The sequence below is a fragment of the Corvus moneduloides genome, chromosome 4 (genome assembly GCF_009650955.1).
Source record: "Corvus moneduloides isolate bCorMon1 chromosome 4, bCorMon1.pri, whole genome shotgun sequence".
Classification (NCBI taxonomy): Eukaryota; Metazoa; Chordata; class Aves; order Passeriformes; family Corvidae; genus Corvus; species Corvus moneduloides.
In genome coordinates this window covers 22,701,238-22,726,466 of record NC_045479.1, presented here as the reverse complement: position 1 = coordinate 22,726,466, position 25,229 = coordinate 22,701,238, and the positions used below count along the sequence as shown (strand labels likewise).

The window sequence follows — 25,229 nt, the reverse complement described above, 5'->3', positions numbered from 1 at the left end:
GTTCTTTGTTTCTGAAAGTGGCATTACCTATTGCTCTTCTGCCTGAGAGGGCCAAAGGGGAAGTGCTTGGCTGCCTGTGCCCCAGTTGTTTGTGGGTACCAGTCAACTTTTCTGCTGCTTATCTGAAGCAGTAAAAGTATGGGCGCTGGAGGTTCAGTTGTGTAAAAACAAAAGCTGATGTTGGTTTAATCCCATTACATTGCGTTGATCTCTCAACCACTGGACTCTTAGTAGGATTCCAGCTTTAATCCTGTAAGGATCAATCTGGCCCGTTGCTTTTCTGTCCTGATCCTAAATCCCCCTTTAATCTTGTTAATTATACCAGGCCTTTTTTGGTTTCATTTTTTTCCCTCGTGGTCCAGCAAAACCACATTAAATCTTTGTGTTGCTGTCTCTGACCTGGTGTTTTTACCCTTTGTTCATCCTGTTGAGGAACAGGGTTCTCCTGAAGGCTGGTTTCATCATTCATGGCAGTGCATTTGATGGTCTGGTGTCTGCTCCTTCAGACTCCTCTGGAGTCAGCTAGTTATGCTGTTGTGCTGAATCCCTCCTGGTTCTGTCAGGATTTTTCTTATTTTTTCATCTGTTGTTTGATACTGTGCTGTCTGAAGGGGGTGGGGAATCATGGAACATGACAGCCACTTTGAAATTGCTTTCTTATTTTAAAGAAAAAGGGGTTTTGGAGCAGAATCCCATCATTGGAGGAGAAGACAATGTCAGGGAACATGGAGCACTGCTCAGGTGGTGAGGCACATGCTCTGAGAAGACTGGAACCTGTTTCAGGGCCTAGGTAGTTCCCAAAGATATATTCTGAAGGTCACAGAGAAATTCAGCTGCTTAAATCAACCTTTTTATGTTTATGTGTGTTCGGGTGGCTTGAAGAGAGGAATAATGCACATTCAGACTTGAGGCTCTTTATCTTCACATTGCACTGTCTGCAGGCCTCCAAACCCAGTGCTGCCTTTTCTGTGTAATGCACAAGGCCAATTTCTCACTGTGACAATCTGCTCCTGGCACTTGCAATAGAAACTAGCGGTGCTTAATGTATTCATCTCTGGTATTTCCTATAGTGTAAAGAAGAAAACCAACCCAAAATTGCACCTACATTTGCTGTAACTCAATCAAGAGCTGACAGATCATTTCTGGAACATGTCTGTGCTGGGATCTTGACTGCTCTGCCAAATTTTATGCCTTTATCTTGCAGTGCTGCTCCTTTTCTCTCCCCTGTCCATGCAGCTCTGCCTCACCCAGCAGAGGCTTCTACTTTTCCAGCCTTTCAGCCAAACCCTGATTTCCTACCACCTTGCCAAAGCACCATGGGGCTGATACCTCTCCTTGCCAGAATGCAGGCTATAGGTATGGGTCTGCCATAGAAGTAGCCAAGGCGATTCCCTTTTAAACCAGATGGAGGGGAAACCAGGTTTGAATCACAGAGGATGAGCTCTGTGGATGCGTTTATTCCAATTAAAGCAGCTCTTGTGCTTAGTTTTTGGAAAACACTTAGAGCCATGACAAGGAAAAGCAATTGCTTTTAAGGAAATGTGGGCATTTTTCCAGCAGTTCTAGGGTTAAGGAAATTGTAGAGGGGTGACATGGTGACAGTGTTCCCTATTTTTGTGTGTTGCCAGTAGCGAGAAGAGGGAAACTTTGATTTCTAATCCGCTTTGGAGGAGGCTCTGTATCAGGGCTGCACAGAAACATCCAGTCAAGCAGCTCCTTTATCATAAAGGGGATTTTAATTAAAACTGTTCTCGCATCATGAGCGAAATGAGCGTCAGTGCCAGCCAGCCCTGTACTGGGCATTTATCTCCTTCAAACCACATTACCAGTAATTGCTGCATTAAATCAAAGTCGAGGGAGATTACAGGTCTGAATTGGGCAGGCGGCCGGTGCCAGCCTGGGGAGCTCCATGCTGCCGAGCCGCTGATACGGGAACCCCCTCCGCCCCCCAGCTGGGGGTGAAGAGTTGGAGGGCTGCTGGATCCCAGGAAGCCCTTCTCATTACAGGGCACGAATTTTTGTCATAACCTAGGAGGAGTGGCAGGCTGTGTGCTTGGAGCATTTTAAGCTGCTGGTGTTTTTCTATTAACTTCCTTTTAAAACAAACAAACGCAATAACAAAACAAACCCTGTGGCATTGCCATCCCACTTCTGTCTCCTGTTTGGATCCACCGCAGATGTTTCCTTTTGTTCATCTTCTACTGCTTATTCCAGCCCTGAAACTTAAGAATAAATCACCTCATGTCTTGATACATCCCTTTTTCTCTACCCTCCTTGCCACAGCTCTGCTATGGAGCTGCTAACTTGGTTCCTCTCTGTCCTGATACGGGAGAGCTTCTCCCCTTCTTCACCTCTCCCCCTGCTGAGGAATTGTATCTGCCTTGACCTGTGGTTCCTTTGCCAACTATGGCTCATTAGTTTGTTTAATTATTTTCCTAGGTTTTTAAGCATTCTGTTGTTTCTAGGTCTAGAGCAGCTGTTTCCCTTCTTGTCCCTATACTTTAACCTTGGTGACTCTGAAAAACTCAGGTCATCCTAGCATTGCTCTTGGTTCCACTCTCCGAACCTCTGTCAGGGCAAGGCTGAGGAATGGCCATGCCCACATGAAGTCTCAGGCATGTGGGCTGGCTGAGGTAATTAGATCTATGTGGGCAGTCATTGAATTACCAAAATGTGACAGCTGGGCTTTTCAGTGGCTGTTATTACCTCTGTCCCATAATTGTAAGGAGGGTAAGCCAGGAAGAGAATGCATGAAGAAAAGCATGGGGTTTTTTCCTTCTAAAGAGTGGCTGTCATTTTCTTTGTTTTTGCCTTGATGGCAGTTCCATATTTTCCTGTTCTATTGCAGACAATCTTGGGGCAGTTGGGTGGCAGTGATGGTTTTTCTTCATTTTGCCCAGAGGTGTTGGCAGTCTGCCATTCTGAAATTTGCTTCCTGCAGTGTTAGCACATCTACTACGTTCCTCTGCTGCAGAATAGGACCTCATTCTCAGCACTGTACTGAGAACCTGGTGATGTATGTGAAAGATGATGCTGCAGCTGGATCTGCCTGCTAAAACAGGTTGCATGCTGTTGAGCTGTATTAGGTTTTTAAGATTCACACAAGTTTTTCAGAAGCTGTCTAGTTCAGAGCAGTTGCAGGAGTGTGCCTGCTGTGCCCCTTCAGAGCTTGAAGTTGCAGCTTTCGCTTCATTACAATGTGAGCTTGAGATGCAGCTTAAGTATTGCCCTACTTTAACTGTGGCCTACGCATGAATCTCTAGCCTGAGATAAGTGGTTCTTTTAAATTCATGCTAAGAGACCTGTAAAGCTGCAAAGACTGAAGTTTGAGTGCTGCTGATATCCCAGCTGATAATGCAGAGGAGTTGCAGTTAATTTTTGCCTTAGTAGTCCTGTTACCATGAAGTGAGAGTAGTCCCACTGCAGAGTAACTGGAGAGTTGGCCAGAGAACATGAGCCAAGTCTTTGGTGGCGATTTCTTGATAGTGAGAGAAAGCAGAGATACGGGTTTTTGTGGGAGCCAGGAAACCATTTTTATGGCATCATGGTTTTGGGACAGAGAATGCAGATAGTGTGGCAAATTAGGGTGAATGTACATGAGTGAATCTTTTTTATAGAGGTCACAGAAAGCTGATGAAAGAGCAGATATCTTGATTGTGCAGACAGTGGAACCAGAGAAAGCCCTCAGTGGTTGTTGTCCGGGGATTTCTGCTGCTGTGGCTTGTTTTAGAACTTGCTGGGAGCTGAAGCTAGCCTGCAGGAAAGGACTTTGGACTGAGCCATGTCAGCCTTTATTCTGTTCTTCTGGGTCTTGGGGAGAAGAGTGGGTGGCAGTTATCTTATGTGCCCATGACAGACCTCTGTGCCTGTGTCCTGGGACTCTCTGTGAGAATAAAGAGATTTCCAGAAGTTTTCTCTCTCCTGCTTTCAGAAATAGATAGGTTTCAAAAATCCCAATCAAAAAAAAAAATCTAGGTGTTTGCTGTCTTCTACTTTTTTTGTTTTAGTCTGAGGCAGAAAGCAATATGAAGACTACTCCTTGCCTCTGAGCTGGCATACTCTTAAGATACCTCTTTCTGTTCTCCACCGCAGCCTTATGCTTCTCCACTGAAACCACTGGAGAAGGACACAGCAGTAACTAGCACCTCTGCCTCAAGACAAAGTAGTCCCTGCGGTCCCCCCTACATTAAAGCATGACTTGCTGCTGTCACCATTCATTTAGCCTGTCTTGGCTCTCCTCTTTCCGGGTAAACGGCATCATTTTTGCCAAACCTCAGCTTTGCATGCTATTTCTGGATCCTTTCTGTGCACTCAGCAAATGCACCAAACTCTTCACTGCAGCACTTCTGGTTTTTTTTCTCTTGAATCTCTTTAGAGCTGCCTGAGTTTGGGATTTCTAAATTTTTTTTTTTTTAATGGGAATGGGTGAAAAAACGGGATTCATCATCTAAAGCTGAGCAGGTGGGCAAGATTTTGAACTGAGGCCTGCAGAAATTAATGGACAGATGTAATTCTATCATGAAATTACCTTTGCAGATTTATGCTTTAAGTGTCATATTTTGTATATTGCTGTCCTGGAACTGTTTCCAGATGAATTCCTGAGATTTATTTGGTGACCTGCTGTTGCAGCACCTAAGGGTCCTGCCTGTGTGATGTTCTCCAATTCCTCAGTTCCTGCCAGCAATACAGTCTCAAACCCAGCCATCACACATAGACAGTGCTGCCTGTTTCTTTCTTTCTTACTTTCATTCAATTAAGAGTTTTGTTTAATATTTTTGATGTGTTTTGCCTCTTGCGTACACAGTTTCAGGATGTGGGCAGCTGCTCTGCTGTTCCGATTGCACCAAGTTGGGCAGGGAGTGCTTTTGCTCCTGTGTCAGAGCAGCAGAATGCTGTCCCTGAAAACCTTTCCCCCAAATCCTGCTTTTGTTTGTGTAGCCGGGAAGCCATACTACTCTAAGGTAGGGATAAATTTAAGTTCATACTAGCATAATTTATTGTGTGGCCACTCGTTAACTTGGAACAAGTACCTTATTCTATTTTAGTTTGTCACGTGGAGGTAATTTGATAAGCTGGGAGGCGAGGTGGGGAGGAAAGTCCGTACCAAAACCGTATCTGTTAGGAAGCAAGTGCTCAGCTGGATGAGTAAGACGCAGCCACACAGCAACGTTCTGAAATGCTCTGCAATGGTTGATCATGTTCTCCCTTCACCCCAGGGCAAAGGCGGGGTGAAACATGTTGGCTCAAACCGTTGTTGAAAGTGGTTTATCCCGTGAGCCATTTGCTGGGATAGACTGGGAATGCATGTGGCGTTTCCAACAGCCCCATGTGGCCGTTTGCTGGTGGGTCTGAGGTAATGGCAGAACTGTACTTACACTACAGGGGAATCGTCAGTGTGGTCCAGCCCTGGTTTGTGATTCATTCAATTAAAAATACTTGGTGAGAGTATGTCTGATACTACCATCTGGTGACTTTTAATAATATTTATTCTTAGGAAGGTGGTTCTTTAATTAAGGAATTAACCTTAATTTTTGTAGGCTTAGCATAGATCTGAGGAAATGCTCAGACTTAAGCTGCTCTATTTCTAGAAGAGTCAAATCTTTCTTTTTCGGATCTTCCCTTTGTCCCCTTAAGGATCAGCTAATTGAACTGCTGCTGCTTGTTAAGTGAAAAACCAAGTGGGACTGTGAGAGACAGAATGGGCAAAGCTTTTCTCTGACTGAGGTTCTGGAACAGCCTCTGAAATGAAGGAGAACTGCCTTCACTCTATTCTTTTTGCTTCCTCTTTGTCCACTGCCCCCGAAGGAATATAGAAAGGCAGTGTGGCTCTCATGTAATGTCTAAACTACCAAGAGAAAACTCCTTGTCTTCTTTGATGTTAAAATTCTGCATCTGGACACCTTTTTGTTTCTCATGTAACAAGCAAAAAGCATTTTGATGGACATGTAGCATTACCGAGATCAGTGCATATATAAGTGGTCCCAAAAGAAAGCTGTGATAGAATCACCTCCATTACCAAGTATCTTAGCTCAGAAGTATACTTATTTACTTCCTGAAGCAGTGCCAAGTATTTAGAGTTCTCCTTGAAAGGAGGCCCAGACCCAAGACACAGATAATTTTTTTCTAAAAAATCTGTGTATACTGTCTTTTCCCCCTTTTATACTGTGCCTTTTGGTAATAACTAAGGTGATGGAGCCTGTCTGGTTTTAGAAGCTTCTTTTGAATGCATGTTATACTCATGTTCTGGGGTTGTCTCAAGACTGTATAGTTAAAACCTGTTCTGTAATGTATGTAAAGCAATGGATTGGGCTAGAAAGGAAAGTTGAAGTCGTTTCTTCCTGTATGCTGCTGGTGTATTGAGACTACTGGCAGGTTTATTTTGCAACTTAATCACTAGTATATTCTTGTGAGTTATTGTTCTGTTAAAGCTGCCTTGCTGGGAGCCAGCTCGTTAGCATTGTGAATAAAACCTCAGTTCTGGGAGCACAGTCTTTTGACAGGGGATTTTTCAAACTTCAGATGAGTGTTCATCACTGCCTTACATTTTTCCTTTGTAATAATTTCAGAGGTAGACTTTGGGCAATCGTAAGTTTTGCCTGAATTAACTTGAGTCCATGTCCGGCAGCTGAAGTTGCGTGGGCAGGATCTGTACTTGCAACTTAAGGAAGACTCTGCCTACAAAAATCTTAACTTTAGGATCGAGAAGTGTTTGTCTGTCTCTCTTGACAGCCATGACAGTGTAGGCTGGGTATTCGAAGAGCTTGGTTTCTGGTTGAGGAAGATCCAGGCTTGTGATTTCATGAGTCCCCTGTGGTATATAGGTTTCTGGAATTTGCTAATGTTACCATTCTATTGGATGGCTGTAAGAAAGCTCAACAAAACAAAAAAGCCAATTGTCCAGCAGACAGAGGTCTTGCAATGTGCTCCTTTAGCAGACTGACTTCGTATTACTGTTCTGCCTCCTTTTTCCACGTCCTTCCCTAAAGCAGAGTTTGTTGAGGCTTTGAAAATAAGCAGTAGTTAAGAAGTAATGACTTCTAATTCTGACCTCTTCTCCTCTTATGTTGTGTATTTGTAATTGTTTTTCAAAACTGTTCTTATTTTCCAGTCTAGACGAACCATTGATATTTGTTACGTGTAGATGATGCAGTGAAGACCTAAGGGCAGTAACAGGATGCAGGTATCTTATGTCCACAGTTTAGAGTGTGCATGGTGCCTGCTGTTAAGCCACTTTAGACCGGTTTCAGGACTACAGAGCTTGGTTGGAGAGTGTTTAGAGTGGTAGTGGCACATGCAAACAAACTCTATCACTCTTAAGTAAATTGCCTTGCAAATGGAGAATGTGTTGCAGAAAAAGATGGAAAAGAGACATCTCCAGCACCTAGAGCAGGAAAGACATGATCAGGAGCTATTTCAGAGCTTCGACTTCGTTAAATACCATCTTTAGAATTTTTCTTTGTCCATTTTTTTTTGAAACTGTGAAATTTATCCATGAAAACTGGATGTGTAGTGACTGAAGTTCTGCTGTCTGCCTGAGGTATTTCCTTGGCAGAAGCAGCGAGCATTAAGGGGCAATCTTTGCTACATGTTTTTGCTGCTTTCTTTAGCTTTGGGTTCCTTGGGCCTTTTGCTAGGGGGCTTTTAGTTTCCTTGGATTTAAAGTGTATTTTTGGTAATTTCATTTGTGCTAATGTGTTTTTTGACTATTAATCCAAATGAACATGAGGAATCAGTAGTACTAACTAATCAAACAGGGTTCAGGCAAGTAATGGCTCCTATGGCTTTACCAACCCATTCAAATTCTTTCCTGTGATGTCCCTATTATGCTAATCCAACACACTCCGGTTTGCTGCTACTCCACGTCCCCCAGAACTGCTGGTTTCATTTCTGCTTTAATGCATCTAGTTCCTGATCTGCGACATTTGCCTGCTTAACGTGTTTCACTCACAGAGAAGGCACTGGCTGGGTGCTGAGTTATTCACTCACCTGCATAGCTGATCCACCACCAAATCTTCTTGCTCTTGAGATCAGGACACCTGTGTGAAACTGCCAGGCTTCTGAAATGTGAGAAAAATCCAGTTCCTGCAGTCACCCATGTGTTGTCATGTTTGCTTCTGTGTGCCATTTTGGAATACTGAGCTTTCCTGTGCGTGCTCTTCTTACATTTATGTCCTCCCCACTTGAATCTGTAATGATTCCAGGGTCAAAATAACAACTAGACCATAAGTAATTTTTCTGGTCGTTGGTGATACTAAATCTGTGAAGAAAAAAAGAAGTTGTGCATTTCATGTTTGAAAAGCATTATATGCATTCCAACCAAACAAGCAGTAAATGTATCCCTGGAGAAGAATGGGGACTTTCCAGTATAAATTCTCACCTGGAGTGGGCAAAAGCCACCTTTGTGCTCAGGTCATGGGACCTGCTTTTGTGCAAAATGAGAATCTCTTGCAGCTCTGTAGATGTAATCTTGGTGCTGTTTGTCTAACACTAGTATGAACTGGCTGAGCTGCTTGATCTATTTAGCTGCTATGGAAATCAGTACATACCCAGCCAGAAAATGCCTCCTTGCTTGCTGGCATGTTTCCTACATTTACATCAGTCTTTAAAAAGCAGAGACATATTGTAAGCTGCTCATCAGATCCCTGATGACCCAGTTTAGCAGATGTAGTGATTGGCTAATTGTTAAAGATGCCATTTTTGGTGGGTGAGAGGAAGAGCATCAGCCAGGCTTCTAGCGATGAAGAGTTAGATTCAGCGGAGGTAAGAGCTCTTCAGTGGGAGTAACTAGATAAGGCTTGGATTAATTTGTCTGGAGAACAGAAAATTATGCAAAAGATTTATAAATGTAGTTCATAAAATGAATCTGTTGGTGTAATTCCTTAGTAAAGATCAATGTGGGGTAATGACTGTGTATCATGGAAATATCTCAGATTCTATGCTGTATTGCTGTGTCCCCACAATACCACAGTTTTAGCAATTAAAAAAAAAAAAGTATGTGGTAAATGTCTGGAACTGCTGTGGCTGCACTTCAAGCATCATGAGACTATGGCTATATTATGTTCTTATAGCTGTTCTTGTAATTGTGACCTAGCATGCTTGCTATAAACAGTCTGAACAAAGCAGGCAAAGCAAAGCCCAGGGCTATGGTCTTGGCATTTTCCAAAAATGTTCCTCAGTCTCCAGACATCAAAGAGAGCAGTGCATGTGAAACAGAGTACTGAGTTTTGAGAACACAGGATAAAACTTGTGTAATCTCCATGCCTTGCTTAGTACACAGAAAGGGGGAAATTAGGTAAATGCTGCTACAGTGGCATGTAAAACAGTATCTCTAGAAAGAGTGATGGGTAGGTAGGAGCTGGAAAAAACAGAATTAAATGTTATGAAAAGAATCAGCAGTAACTAGATGGGTGATACTCTTAGTTGAGGGGGTTGGGAACTGTGTGATTGATAAATCCACAAACATCAAGGAGGGCTTTTTTTCAGGCTTCTGGCATTCAAAATGACAAATAGAGGAACGAGGTCTACTGGTGCAGAATATGAAACTGGATATTATAGGGATAATATCAATCTGCAAGAATAGTAATCATGGCTTTAACATGCATTCAAGATTATGTGTGGTTCAGATAGGGTAGATGTAAAAGGTGATAGGCTGTGTTGTACGCAGTAAAGAAGAAAGCAGAGTAATACTGATAATGCAGGATTTGTTTCTGGTCAAATTGCTGTGGGGAAGAATGGTAAAAGAGGTCCCAGGGGAAGTACTGCGAGTCTGCTGTAATCTCTCACAGGACTGGATTCGGACAGAAACTTGAGGGTCGGAAATGATACTATTCCCAGTACCTTTAGAGAGATAAATATTAGTATGAAAAACTTTAATTTCTCAGATACAGCTTGGAGAACAAATGCTGCTAATAATCATTGGGTCAAAAGATTTTTGTCGTTGTAGCATCATCACCTGTTGTTGACACAGTGAGTGGATTATTGGTGCTATGACTACTACTGGAAAACAAGCTGTTCAGGAGCCTCCATCTCCCCACCTTTGGATGGGGTGATCATGATAGAAGCTTTGATACATGAAGCAATATATTTAATGAAGTCAGTGCAGCCCTGGATGTAGAATGGTGTAGATTGGTTTTGGTGGGCTTTTTTCGGTTGTTTGTGTGGGACCTTTTTTTTGTTTGGTTTTTAGAAGCACTTTGGATACAAAGTATGGTATGTGCAAAGGAGAGAAATCCTCCAAGAAGAAACTTCAGCCCAACCTTATAAAGGCTTTAGGTGAAAAAAGAAGCAAATTTACAAAAGAGAATTTATCAGCAGATATTGCTGTGCCTTTAAAATCAGTAGGGATGAAATGAGAACTGCCAAAAATCAGGCTGAATTAAACCTTATAAATGTTGCTAAGGAAATGGGTGACAGTTTCTCAAAATACAGTTAGAGAGAAGGGAGGAGGTGGGGCCACTTAGTGTTGAGGATAGGGTAGTTATGAGGATGCTCTTGTGGTCACAGAATTGAATAAATCTTTGTTGTTTTAAGTAGAGTTGATCTTGGGAACAGGGGCAGGATTGGTAAAGGGCATGAACCTACCGTAAGAGCAACCACACTGGACATTTGAAAGATTCTAGTTAGTGCAGGTAGGCTGGGCTGGGAAGCAGGGTTGCCTGGGGAAGGGGGGTGCCTGTTCCTGAGACTGAAAGAACTGGTTCATGCAGTTGCAGATCTGGTACAAGTTTTAATCTATCAAATTAGAGTGCTGTCATATGTTTTGGAGAACAGGAAGTGGAATAGATCTATTGCTGGTAGGGAATGATCTGAGTAAATACAGCCCTGTTGGCCCAACCTCAGCTGCATGCTGACACAGAAAAATTAATTAAAGGCTTGGATACAAATAAAAAATGCGATAAAAGGCAACACAAATCCATTAAAACTGAGTTGTGCCTTATCAGCCTGTCTGCTTTTAAGATAACCAATTTTCTTACCTTGATAATGGGCATTTTACATAATGGGATGACGTCTCTTACTATAGACAGGTTCTACAGCATCTGATGTGGTGCTACAGAGGAAAGTACTAATGAGACTAGAGAAGATGCAGTTTAGAGCTGCAATTGTGAAACAGAGCTAATGTTGTTCGGGGTAATGTCTTTAAAAATAAAGATGAGCACAGGCTAGATCAGGTGCAAGAACATGCTTCTAGAGGCTGGGGAATAGCTAGCCTGTCATGTGACAGAAGACTGGAACAGCTGCGTGTTTGGATGGTTAGAGAGGGGATACATGAGGAAGGTTGGTTGTAAGGGAAAGAGAAAATATGGCTAAACCATAGGACAGTACTAGCACAAGAACAAAGGAAAGACAGAAATTGCTCTGGAATAGCATTAAGCTGGAGAGCACAGATCCCAGATACTCTAGAGCAGCCTTTTTGCTGGGATAGTGTAGCTGTAAAACCCAGCTCTAAGATACAGTGTGATAGATTTTATAAAAAGTTAAGCTGATGTTATATGATAGCAGTTGATCTGATTCTGTGTCAGAAGATCTTTTCCTGTCTACGTATTTCTGTAAATTTAAAATTATTCATACATGTAAGCATCTGCAGGAGCAAGGGTATGATTTTATAAGTTACTTAACTTGTGTTACTGGAAATGCATGGGCATAGTAGGTCGGATGGTAATGCAGTTGGACTATTATCTCAAAACAGAATTACAGAGTGCAGCGCCATCTTATATTTGACTAATATTTATTGCAAGTCAGTGCGCAGTAGTAAACCAGCCCTTGTGGCCAGTCTTGCAGAAAATTCAGTAGTTTATTACTGGTCAGTAAAGTCCTGCTGTGTCCATCTTGGCAACTATGAGTTTAAAACTGGCTTTTGTCATATAATTATCTGAGGGACACAGGAAGTGTGATGCTTTGTTACCAAAGTATCACCCGAGTATCTCAATGCTGGTTAAGTCACAGTATTTAAGCCTACATCAAAAACTTTACAGCATGGTAGTTTTATTGGATTTGTAGTTAAAACAGCAGAGGTGCTTAGGTGATGCTCCCCGTCCTTGTTTTGTTTTGCCTATTTGATGGGTATTTATAGATAGGAAGATATGTGCACTAGGATTTGGAAATGTTTTATTCCCCTGAGGCTTGGTTGGAAATGACAAGAATTGGATTGTGAAATAAATGTAAGATGTTTAACTTAGTTAGGGATTTGGTTTTAAAACCTGGGGCAGTAATATGAAGTAGCAAAAACAGGCTGTGGAAAAGACTTTGGGTTTGTGTAAATTAATGCCTTTTCATAAAAAGATTTTATTGGAGATAATAAATTGCTTGAGTGCATAGTAATGAGCTATGCAAAAGAATGAGGGGCAGGCACCTTTTGAACATGTAGTTACAGAAAACAGAAGGAAATAAAAAGTATTGGTCGTTCAGAGGAAACCAGATTCTATCTGTGCCCCAAGGCAGGGCATTCAGGGAGGTGCTTCGAGGTTGCCAAAAAGCCCTCTGGTGAGGAGGTGGGGGCATAATGGTGAGGAGGAAGGGGCGTTATGGTGAGCTTCAGAATCATAATGGTGAGCTCCAGAATCATAATGGTGAGCTGTTTTGGGTCTGGGTCTAAGTAAGTTGGCCAAAGGCAGAATGAGATGGAAGTTCATTGTGGGAGCCTCATCCTTTTTCCCCAGTGAAGAGATCTAGAAGCATAGCTGCTTTTCCATTTATGGGCAACTGATTTCTCTGTCTGTGCAAATCTTCACACAGAAACAATGGCTATAGAAACTTTTATTTATTTATTTTAGATGTAGAAAATGTCATGCTCTCCAAATACTCTCCAATATACTCTCCAAATTGGTCATGCTCCTTTTGTAAGGAAGGAGTGGCCCTGTGGCCCTAGGAAAGATGATGAGAGTGGGCGACAGCTGCTATAACCACTCACCCAGCTCATAGCTGTCCTTTCCCGAGGCGTCTCAGAAAGAAAGGGCAGTGGGAGCAGAGGACGAGCCAAGAGCTGTCCTGCTGGGCTGAGTGGGTCGGAGGGCTGTGGATTAGGCACCCGTAAGGTCTGTGCATGCAAATTGTGCTAGATAATGATCCGCATATCTTGAAGAAAAAGTAAATCTCAAGTTTAACTCTTTCTGAGGGGGAGGAAATTACGTGTAACACTGCCCCAGAGCTAGGCTGAGGCAGCTGTTTAGTGGTGCACAGCAGCACTACAGAAAAGTTAAAGATTAGAAATGCAAAAAGCCCCTGACTTTATGCATTTAAAATGGTATGTGTGGGGGAAATTTGGCTAGCCCTTCTTGGGTTTGATCACTGTAGCATGTTTATTTTTGAAACCTCAGAGGGAGGGGTTTTATCCCTGCTATCCTTTGGAGGAAGGTGGGAATCTTTTGTGGGCTTGGGCTGTTAACTCTTTGAGAACCCAGGTTTTGGCCAGTGTCAGGCTGGTGTGGTTTTTTGTAGTGATGGGTGAAACCTCGTGCAATTTGTTATGGGAGGTCAGGCTCCCTTGGTGCACCCCCTGGCCATGGTGTATCTTCTAAGAATCAGCAGTGGATGTCTGGTAACGTGGCCGGCATGCGGGGCTGCTGGGGTGAGCCTGCTGGCCAAGCAGCTCCCCATCTGTCCCTGTCGGTCAGGAAGCAGATTCCTCTCTGGGAATGAGGAGGATGGGCTTCCTAAAATGGGCACAGCAACTGGCCCTGCCCAGCCTTGCCCCCTTCTCCCTGCTGCTCACCGTCCCGTATGACAGAGTTAATCCCTCTCACCACCCCCAGTTTGACTGGAACAGCTGAGGGGGGACAACCCACCGGCCCAAGGCTGAGGCAGTGGGGGCCATTCCAGGGCCCAGCTCCCCCCGCAAGCCCTGGTTCCAGCAGCTGTCCCTGCTTGCCTCAGCTGGGGAGGGAGGAGAAGCGTTAAACGATACGGGCACACACTCCCTTGTGAAAGAGATCCCTTCAGTCTGAGGTATCAGTGTGGCTTCTCCCCTCTCCCTCCCTCCGTCCCTGACACCAAAGGGTTTTACTATGCTAATCCCAGCACCTGTCCCTGCAGAGGACAGCAAGAAGGGTATGGTGGTGGGGGAGGAACAGTCCCATATGTTTTTCCCTGTCCTGGATTGGGAGTGTTCCCTCTGACGCACCTAGAGCCCAGAACATATGCTCTTTTCAGATCCTAAATGCTGTTTGCTTCCTCCCATCCCTGGCAGCAGTGGCTGCGAAGATCCTGTGTCCCCCTCTTCCTGGCAGTTGCTCTGTTTGCTGCCCGGGAATCGCAGGACACTCCTCAGTCGAGGCTTGCAGGGCCGTTTTCAGTAGAGGATTTCTAATTTTAGGAGCCTCTGCCGCCTATGGTTGAGCGCTGCCTTGCTGGATCCCAGAAGAGAGGGGCTGAGCTGTGCCGAGCCAGGCAGCTCCTTTTTATTTTCAGCTGAGCTAGTGTCAACCTGAGTGGCCCCAGAGGCCCGAGCCAAACACTGCGCAGGGCTGCCAGAGTCCTTCCCACAAGGCTGAAAGACGGAGACTCAGATTTGAAGCTTCCAGTCCTGTGTCCATTTGGCCTTTAGCTGGAGGATCTTTGGCTATGTATGGTGTGTATTGTATGGATTACCAATACCCAGTTGTCCAGGTAAGCAAAAGGACAGCGGCGACTTTAAAGAGTTTTGGTCTTTGCTCTGTATGTTATTTGGACAGAATTGGAGCTTACATGCTGGTTTTGTAGAAGGACACCGCTTCTGAGCTGGGCTTCTTGTGTCCCAGGCCTCTGCCCAGAGACCCTGCAGAGGGCTTTGAAGCTCCTACACCAGAGAAGTACATTTGATACTTTTTAACTCCAAGATTTGTCTTGTTTGAGACTTGTGTATTTTGGTTCGCATTTTTGGCCTGTTTCTTTGTTTGTTTGTTTGTAGGGGGGGTTGAACTGACAGCAGTGCTGTGCTCTGTGAACCAGTGTGTTGTTGAGTGTCTTACTGCGTTGTTGGGGCACATGTGACTTGTACGTGTGACTGCAGCCTGCCCCACAGGGATGCTGAGCCACACAGATCAGCTCCTCACCTATTCTCCTCCTCCCTCCTCCGAAACCACCCACAAAACCTCCGACAAAGTCTCATTTGTCACATTTTTGCTTTTAGAGGTCCAGAGAGGATGTGTAGGGTGAAGGGAACGGGTGGGGTTTGAGAGCAGCGCTCGGGGCTGGGCAAAGCCTGTATTGCAGCCTCTTGCTGGGGGAGGGGGCTATATTTGGAGCACACGTGAGATTTGCTGGCCCAGTGTGTGGAGTCTTGGAGAAGACAGAGGCTGTGTGGGTCAGGCTCAAATACTTTTGGAGCCAAGTGGCAGATGATGTTCTCTAGGCAGTCCTTGGCTATTCAGTGTCAGCACTCCATGTCCTTACAGGCACCAAGTTTATCCAGAAAATGTGAAATGTAAACTAGCAGTTCACGATTATCTATGGTGAGATACATCAGATAGCCACTAAATAGCATTTTGTTAGCTTACCTTGTATCGGGGGTTTTATTACCCACATGAATAGAATCCACCAGCAGAAGTGTGTCTTTTGGTTGTTAAGATTTGTTCCTGATAAATTGGTTCTTTGCACTTGAAACTCTTTTTTTCTTCCCTCTGGCCTTGGTCCAGCTGGCAGGTTTGCTCCATCTAAACTTGAGCCAGCACAGAAATGCAGGTAATGGGATGTTAAAATTGAAGGCTATGCTTTCTTTCCACCCTTAGCAGCAAAGGGTGAAAAATAGCATAGCAAAAAAAAAAAAAAAAGAAAGAAAACAAATCCTGAAGCTTCCTGAAAGCAGAGTATTTGTGGACTCCTCCTCTTCCTAGTTCCATGATTTCTATGAGTGTTAAACTAACCCAAGCATTTAAGAGTGTACATGTAGACTACTTAGTCAAACTAGAGGTTAGTTCTTCATCTGTGCTCTCATCTTTGTGATTTCAGTGGCCTTGTCCTGTAGCCTGCTGCATAAACATCCTTCTCCAGCTTCTTTGCCATTAGGATTTGAATGGTAGGAGCTAACCAGAAACTATCATGTACATCTGCACGAACACAGAAGAGACTATAAAAGTGTCACAGACGTGCTCAGGTGGGAGCAATGAGCTTTGCCTGGCATGATGAGCCTGATCAGCTGTGCCCTGGCACTGCAGAGACAGACTAGTTAAATTTGCCCAAAGTTATTTCGAAATGCTACTTCTACAGCACAGTAATGAAGTTTTGATGCATATGTGCCCGTGATGCATGAGGAACTGTAAGAACTCATAAGTATTGGCATCTCGAGCTGTTCTGAATACATTGCTTTTTGAATAAATGCGGTAAGTAGGAAGGGGTGATCTCGTGGCTCTGAGCTATGTGTTCTTCAGGCTTCCAGCCTTCAGCTCTGCTTGTGCTTCTCTGTTCTTTTCAGCAGCAAGATTTCAGTTTGGGGTTTGGTTTTGCTTAGTAGAGGGTGGCAAACTGTGATGGTAAATTTAGGAGTGGTCCCATGATTCTCACACAGGAGGAGCTAAGTGGAGGTCCACTAAACTTAGTCTGCATGGCCATGAGACAACATCTGAACTCCCATCCCTCAGTGAGGAAAAATGAGTTGCACAGATTCACCAATTAATTTTGTAGGCCTTGCTCATTATCAGGTGTTGCTCCTGGGCTCCAGTAGAACCAAAGAAACAAAGATCTTAGGTGTTGCCATGTCTGGTCATGTTTTGCATGGTATTTTTAAGGTATTTTTTGGAACTCTGTATCAGATGCTCATTTAATCTGGTTCTGCAGCAGTGAAAGCTCTTGCAGACCTGCGTTTCTTGTTGCCTAAGCACATCCACTGAAAATTGGGTCTTTTCTCTTGTTCAACAGGAGCAAAGGTGGATAAATTCCCAGCATGAGGGAGGAGAAGCTTTCTGGCCCACAGTGGAGATGAAAGAGGGACACCAGCAGTAGATCACAGTGAAGGGAATTCCCACTCTGCTGGCACATGAGCAAAGCAGATGTACCAACTGGGTGGTGGTAGGCAGTGTGAGGGAAGGTTCTGTCCATGGTTGGGTGCCTCTTTTTCCTTAGAAGACTCTCTCTGATGGCAAATATTTCTAGGAGTTCCTCAGGTGAAGCCCAAAATGGAGTAGAAGTGGGGCTATTCTGGTTAACAGTAGTGGGATGATGTCCTGAATGTGGGATGATGTGCTACAGCCCTAGATCTGGGACAAGAGGATGCTACCTCATGGCACAGACAAGACTGAGTGAACACAACAGTTAAAGTACTTAAGTGGAGAGAATAAGGAGATTATCCTGAGTGATTTGCAGAGGTCTGATGAATAAGATGCACAATGCTGAAACCTGGTGCTTTGTCATGTCAAAGGTTTAAGGAGGTCACTGTGTTTTTTGCTGCTTTGAAATGGAATTTACACTCGACCTAGAACTGTGCTCCAGAATCTCAGGTTTGTAATAGGGGAGGAAAAACCAAATCCACTACTTCCCCTGGTTTTGCAACATTGCATGTAAATATGTAGTATTGTAACTTGCAAGTTACCAGAGAGGGTGAGATAACACAGAAAAACGTGGACTCTGACTCAGAGGCCTGTGGGCTGCAGCCTTGGAGGCTGGCTCCCTCCCAGAGGATCCCACATCACAGTTTGGTTGTGTTGGGCGGCTGGCCCGTGGCTCTCTGCCTCCATGCACTGGTGGCATGCAAGGGCTTCTGGTGTCTTGGTCTCCTGCTTTTCACGACAGAGGAGGGGACTGGCCCGTGACATGTGCTCCTGCTGGTCTCCTGCTGAATAAGGAGAGAAAGGGCAAGGGAAGGGAAGGAAGAAGGGAGGGAGCCAAAGATCAGTTTGCAGTGAGTGAAATTGGGAAACTAAAAAGCATCGTGGGTCAGCATGAGCTGCCTGGAGAGCAGTGCCGTAGCAGAAGTCCATGAAGCAAAACCACTAGGCTTTTTTTTTTTTTTTTTTTTTTTTCATTTGTAAATTATAACTGGGCATATTCATGCAAAGAAGAACACATGGGGATGCAAGGTGTTACTGTGCTGTAATTTGGCTTCTCTGCTGCTAAAGCCTGGGGAGTTTCTTGAGTACCAGGTGTCAAGAAGAGATACATCAGAGGGACAACTTGCCTGAGCTGGTTTTATCTCTGCGTCATGAGCACTGGAGCATCAGTACAGTCTTCTTGTCTAACCACGGAATTGGCAGTCCTGCACTCAGCCCTGTCCGTGGGTTTCCATGGGTGCAATGTTGGGAAAAATCAATCAGAGCATCTCAGATCCCGTCTGGCAAATGGGGTAGCAGTGTATCGCTCTGTTTTATGGGGTCGCTGAGAGAACAGATGCTGTCAACCGTGGCGTGCTCAGGTGCTCGGGGCCAGATGCTTGCTGAAGATAAATGGGAGGGAAAAAAGCAAGCTGGGAAGGAGTCCAGCAGTCTCCAGGTTTTATGATGTTGGAAATGCAGATCCTGGCACGGATACTGCTTCCGGTTCATCCAACACACCGTGTAACCCACGCGTTCTCGCTTTTGTGGCAGGAGGGAGGTCTGTGCAAAACTGACAGCTCTCTCTCCAGCATCCTCCAGCCGGGAGATGCTCTTTGCCGTCTGGTGAGGTCCAGGCGAGGGAGGCCTGGGGCGCTAGGCATGGTAGGTGCGGCGGAGCTCGGGCCGGCCGTGGGGTTATGCCGGCCGGGACCGGCGCTGCACGGGGCCACCTTCGCTTTTGTTTCCAGCTCGCGTTTGCGCCTTCGCCGAGCCTCCCGCTTCCCGGGGAGCGGTGGGGAGTCCCGGCGGGCGGGCGAGGGAGCGCCTCGCTGGGGCGGGGGGTGGCCGTGCCGAGCCGATCCAGCCGGGCGGGGCGAGGCGGGGCGCGGCGGGGGCGGCCCCGGCTCGCATTAATTATCTTCGGCATTCGGGGCGGCGCTTCCCGCAGCCATCTGGCTGAGCCGGGGGGGCGGCGGGCGGGGGGGGAGGGAGGGGGAAGAAGGGGAGGAACACGGGAGAAGAAAGAGAGGAAAAAGGGCTCGGGGAGCACCGCGCCGGCGAGGCAGCGCAGCGCAGCGCAGGCACCCGCCGCCGCCGCCCGCCTCCACGGGGCTGCTGCTTTTTTATTTAATTTTATTTTTTTCTCTCTTTTTTTTTTTAAATTTCCCCTCTCCCCTGCGGCCGGCCTCCCCCATTTTGGTTTATGGAGAAAAAGAAAATGGTAACTCAGGTAAGGGTGGCGGGCGGGCCGGGCTCCGGCGGCTGTCCGCCCGGCTTTGTCTGGGCGGGGAGCGGGGCGCCCGGTGCGGAGCGGTGCGGGAGGGAGCCCCGCCGCGCCGGGCACCCGCGGTGGGAGCTTTGGGGAAGGGGCTTCTGCGGTCCCCCTGCCCGAAGCAACCTCGCAGTGCCCTCTAGAGAGAGCGGTGCGCGAGGGGCACGGGTGCCCCTGCTTCGAGTTAGGCTAAATCCGCCTTTGAACGGCCGATCCCGAAGGTGAACGTCTTGCCCGCCGCTTCTCCATCCGGCTGCCGGTCACCGCGGGGGCCGGGAAGCCCTTGTAGGTAGCTGTAGGCGTGGGGCTGCCCGTGTCTTCCCGGGGGGAAAGCGGCTGACGTTTCCTGAGGAGCGCGCCCAGCTGCCAGGGCCATCGCACATCCACCGCAAGGGGTTTTCGTCGGACAGTGCTCGCCTTTTAAGGCTACTGAATGCTTTTGGATTTTCAATTTTTTTTTTTTTTTTTTTTTTTTTTTTTTTTTTTTTTTTTTTTGGCATGGCATATGCAAGTCGCCACCGGAGGGAGCGGGCAGAGGGAGGGAGGAGTAGGAGATCGGCATCGTGGAGCTGGAATCCTTTGGAGTTAGGCATTATATAATGTCCCCGCAGTGCCTTGCAGAGCTGGAAACCTTTGGGGGATATTTCCAAAGGGGGTGGAGGGAAGGAATCTCAGAAGGAACTTTTCTTCAAATCTGGGTTTCACAAGTGATTTTTTTCTGTAGAGCTTCGCAGGTCTACAGAGTAGATGCATACTGCCTTTTTGGCTTTCCTTAGCTCTGGCTGAACCCCTCTTCACTAGCTGCTGCCGAGATCCTGCGTGTCCCACTGCGAGGGGCAGCTCTTTCAGTGGTGCCTAACTCAGAATGAATCTGCTGCGAGAAGTGACACCACTTTGACCCTTTCTCTCTCTCATCTTGCATTGATTTTCAGTGGCTGAAAAATAGGTCTCTGTCCACTCTAAAGGTATCTTCCCAGGCTCCCAAACCCCACCTTCTGCTTCTGCTATTTAGTCCCTTCCAGTACAGATTCCTTTTTATCTGGACCAAGGCTTTCTGTTTTGAGACAGAAGAGCTCTGCAGAAATCTCGTGGGGCTTTTTGTACCTATATTTAGTTTAGCAAGTGATGCTGGAAAGCTGTGTCTCTGAAGTCAGGGTCCATTTCTGTTTTGCTGTGTGCTCTGAGTTTGCCTGGTCAGATGGAGGTGTGTGCCCCTAAGCTGTAGGTTGATGTGTGCACATTTTGGAGAGTTGTTCTGCACAGCCTTGTGTTGCAATGTGCTCTCAGCCACAGCCGTCATGCTCAGAGCCCGTGTATGTCTGTGCGGTGCAGAAAGGTGCCTGGGTCACCAGGACCAAGTGTGTGTAGTTTGTGCGTGTCTGGGACTGAGCACCCTGGAGCATGAGCCTGTTGGCTTGGGGATGTGCAGAGCTGGGAAGGATGGGATTCTACTGGAGCACTGGCTGAAACGGGAGGCTATAAACTCATTTAAAGGTTTGGGATATCCTAATAGACTCCAGGGAAATCTGTCTTCCACAGAAACTGTTAATTTATTGACACGGGGAAGGAGGTATCAAGACTGTGCACTAGTAGTATTGTGTGACCTTGAATTGCGATTGTCTTAAGAGTATGTACTATTTAGTATAGGTTTTCAGGACTTGCATTGTGTATTTACATGCTGAGATGCTGGAGAAGATGCATATTAAAAAAACAGTAGGAGAGGAGAGCTCGGACTGTGTGTCGGTTGGGGATCCAGATGAACGGCGGATAGCCCTTGTACGCAGAGTTGAGGAAGCCAGCACAGGTGAGTTCAGCTCTAGCACCGTGCTGCCTTCTCTCAGGGGGAGCATTTGGCTGCTAGGCTGGTCCTTAGCAGTACTTCACCGCAGGTTTGGCCAAACGTGGGGCTGAAGGAGCGTGTCACATTCAAGACAATATCCCCAGCCACGTTATTCTTACTCTGCAGTGTTGCCTGAAGCAGTGGAGTGCCGTTACTTAAACCTGTGAACTTACTTCCTTGGGGCTCTGTCTCATTTATGAAAAGTAAATATTGTTAGTATGTTAAGCTGGTAATTGCCCCTGAATGAATTCAGCATTGCTACAGTCTTGCTCCGTTTAGTTCAGTCTCCAGAAAACATTGCCTACCTGGTCTGAGTTCTCTTGTATTGTAGGGAGCAAGCCTGCCTGTCTTCCTTGGAGATCTGAGAGATGAGCTTCTGTATAGGCATGACAAGCTGATAGAACAGAATAAATATGAGTGTGTGGAGTGACAATACTAGAAACAGCGATGGAAAGAAATGGGAGATGCTGGGAGGTAGAAACGTGCTTGAAAAAGAGGAAACAAAAATTGCTAATGAGAGTAAGAGCTCAGATTCATTAGCAGAAAGTACCTTAGCCTTATCCCCCTTAATCCTAAATCAGTGAAAATGAGTGTTAAACGAGGCCCAGTACATTATGTACTAATTGCAGATAAAAGAGAGTGTCTTCTGTGGATGGGAATTATATGCTAAAAGGCTTTTTCTCTGTGTGGTGCATGGTGAGGTTGCTGGCTTGCGTGGAGCACAAAGCCCTCCCTTTCTTGGACAGCCCAGTGCCTTGCTGGCGTTTTCCTCCAAATCTGTTTCCCATCAGGGCTGGGAGAGGGGGAAGGTGTCGAGCATCTCAGAGAGTGGGGAGGGAGCTGCTGCCTCCTTAAGGGGTCCTCCCAGCCCATGTGGCAGCCGGCAGTGCTGAGTGTGTGTGCGTGTGTGTATGTGTGTGCCTTTGTAATGAATCCCCCCGCCATTGTCTGCTCCCCTCCCTGCTCTCGGCAATGGAACCTTTCACCTGGGCTGCTGCCCGTTGGCGGGCCTTCTTCCAAGATAGGAGGAGGAGGAAGGGCTGCTTGTGGTAATTAAAGCCAGACCTTGGAGAACTGCTAGTTTCTGACCTCAGCACCCCATTTTCCTTCTTTCTCTGTCTTGAGTTCCCAGCTTTTGATGTGGGTGTAAGCAGGAACATCAGAAGGTCCGCTTTTGTGCAGCTGTAGGATCACCAGTCTCCATTTTGTTGCACCATTTGAAGCATCTTTGCTGCCCTGCCTGCCAGCATGCCCCCTCTTGTCCCCCTCAGCACCCCTTGGAGGCTCCAGCCAGCGCCGTTTATCTTGGCACGTGTTTGACTTGCTACACTCTGCCCAGGGCTCAGGGAGGTGATGGCGTTTGTGGCTTTGAGACTAATTTATGTCCTTGTTAAAATGAACCAGCAAGCAGTCTCATTTTTTCCAGAGGTTTTCTTCCCTTTCCCTTCCCCCTTCTATAACCCTTTCCCTCCCAGACCCTGTGTGTAGCTGTGAGACAACTTGTGCAGCCAAAAGTTGCTTGCTCAGTCAGTGATTTGTTTTTTTAAATTTAAAAAACCCAACAATTGCAGTGCTCCTTAAATGGAGATCTTATTTAAATCAGAGCAGCGGCTGACTCATTAAAGGCCTCTCTGTCTCCTTTCCGTTCCTCTGCCTCATTCCCTTTCCCTGTCTTTCTCTACCTCCCATTACAGTAATGGTAAATGGTAAAAACAGATCTTTGTGTTCCATGTTGGGACCGTGCAGGGGTGTGTAGTTGGAGGGGGGAGACAGGAGATGGGGAACCCTGTCACGACAGCCACCTTGTGCTAGCTAAAAATGTACAATGCATCCCATTATAGGAGACCATCCTCCTTTGTTTGAACTGTCTGCGAGGGAGACTGAGTCCCAGAACAGCCTCCCCCCTCCAGTCCCCTTATGGCTGCTTTAGGTTCTGTTCCCCTCCAGGCAAGCTGGATGCTGCAGGATTCCCCTGCTCCCTTAAAAGAAAGAATTAAGAAAGAAAAGCTTTATCTGTGTGTGGTGGAAGGCCCCCTTTTTTCCTGCTGGACTTTTCTTAGGAGCTACCATTATTTCGCTGTCCCTTTTCCCTGCTTTGAGGATTGCATGTCCCTTTCCTTTCAGGCCAGTTGTCCCTTCTGTTTGCTTCTTGCTTTGGTGTTACTCTAGTAAACTTGCATGAGCTGTCTGAAGGGGATTGCTCTCTTCTCTGTCCATGGACTTCTGCTCTTCCCCTTTCTTTGCTGTTCAAGAAATGGGGCTTGTTTACGTGGTATCTGACTCAGTGCCTATACCTATCCCCTAGTTTTTCATTCCCTTCTACTGTATGCCATAGGACTTCTCTTTAGTGCTGCAAATACCATGTCAGCATCAGAGGTTTGTGTGAGAGAAATCCTGTCCAGTCACTTTTCCAGAAGACTATCCCCTGGGAATGCAAAGATTAATCTGCATCACACTTTCCCTGATACTAGGACATAGTTGCTTGAGGTGGGGCTATGGGTTGTCTCTGTAGCTGTTGTTATACTTAGAGATTTAACTGCTGGTTGAGAAGGACTTACTCTTAAGGGCCTAAAAATCAATGGGGCCTGTCAGAACCTGGTGAGTGTTTTTTAATCTTTCTCTCTTTGCCCCCTGTGCTGAGCACTTTCAGATGCATTGGAGTAGAAGTGAACCACTGCAGGTGCTTGCAGAGCTGCCTTGAGATGGCAGAAACTGTATTCAATGTTGCCTAGGCAGGATGGAGAAAAGCAACTTGATACAGCACTGCCATTTCCTTGAGTCCCTGTCCTAGAAATAACCTCACTGCTCCCTAGTGCATTTCTTCTGCAGGTGACTAGGTGGTTATCCCTGGGAATTGAGAAATGAGGATGCCCAAGTTTGCTGTGGTATTTGATTGCCAAGGCTGTGTAAATTTAACATACTGTTTTAATTGTATTTTAAGAACTATTAATTTATGAAATTTCTGGATCAGTGAAGAGGTTGTAGTGAGCTACCAAAAATTACAAAAGTTCAAGGTTGCAAAGGAGGGAGGCCCTTAAAACCAGCAACATCTTTCCCACCAGGTTATTAATTCATGATGGCTCCATTGCATTTAATTAGTATTGACCAGCCTTCTACTATAAAATTCTAACACCAGTGCAAAAGGGGTCTGCAATGGGCGTCTGTGTGTGTGATGTTTTTTAGACATGGATTCTGGTTTTACTAACTGCTTCGGGTAAAATGCTCCATGTTCCTGTTTGAGGTCCAGTTCCAGCAAATGATGTGTGCAGTTGGCTGTCCCTTTGCAGTGAGTTCCGTAACATACTTACCTCGCAGCTGCAGAGTCACAGACTAACAGACATTCCTTGGACGTCTGAGTATCAGGGAGCAGATGGTTAATTTGCCTCAGTCTTCTGTCAAATACTGTTTCAAAGGATGTAGTCAGTATTCTTTCTATCAGACATGTTCCCTAGAATCAGAGTAGAGAAATGTTAATTTTCCTACCGAAAGTATTTTGGTGTGCTTCTGTAGAGTCACTCATGATCCTGTGCTGTGCAGGATGGTTTTTTGCTGGGCTATTGGAGGCTGTGCTATGGCCAGTGAGGGCAGGAGATGTATAGGCTGGTTTTGTAGAGCTCATAGAAGCTAGAGCAATTATTGCTCAATTGGAAGCTTTTGGAAAAAATAGAGTGTGTTTTGCCTGCATAAAAGAAAATGGGACAAATGCTGTTCAACAGTGTCCTTTGCTTAATACCTGATCTTCTTTTTCTTTGCAAAACTGTTCATTAAACAATGTTATCCTTAAACTGAATTGAGAGTGATCAAGATGGTAGTGGGGAGGCATTTTGATTCCAGGCCATTTCTGTATTTTAAGTTGGGAAAGAAACCTTCATTTGTTCTGTTTATTTCTATGTCTATTTATGATACTCTTTAATTACATGTTTGTATGTTATTTTTTCCACAAGAAAGAAAAAAAGACTACACTCTAGCGGTATCCATCAGCTTCAGTATATGTGGCACCATGATGACCTCTGCAAGTTATCAGTGGCAGAGTTGGCCATCCCAGATACAACCCACAGAACTCTGCCAGTTTGACTGAATGTGTAATTAGCTGTCATTTTCTGTGCACGGCAGCTTGATCAGTGTTTGCCAGTTGGTTTTGTGTATTTGCTGACAGCAGAGGAATGGTGACATGTTGCAG

At 45.7% G+C, this 25,229-nt stretch overlaps 1 protein-coding gene across 18 annotated transcripts in view; it reads left to right on the top strand.

Annotated features, from left to right (window-relative positions):
* RBFOX2 (RNA binding fox-1 homolog 2) overlaps positions 1-25,229 on the top strand; it is a 179,400-nt gene that overhangs the window by 66,224 nt on the left and 87,947 nt on the right. For 4 of the 18 annotated variants that reach the window (XM_032107746.1, XM_032107750.1, XM_032107752.1 and 1 more), the window contains exon 1: positions 18,576-18,599. The exons of 7 other annotated variants lie outside the window; for them this stretch is intronic. In XM_032107746.1, coding sequence (XP_031963637.1) covers positions 18,597-18,599 — 3 coding nt within the window. In that variant the 5' untranslated portion in view covers positions 18,576-18,596. Of the gene's footprint in view, positions 1-8,673; positions 8,761-14,541; positions 14,602-18,575; positions 18,600-18,981; positions 19,168-25,229 lie in introns of those variants that run through there. 7 more of the 18 variants (XM_032107754.1, XM_032107748.1, XM_032107749.1 and 4 more) reach the window with 4 other exon arrangements.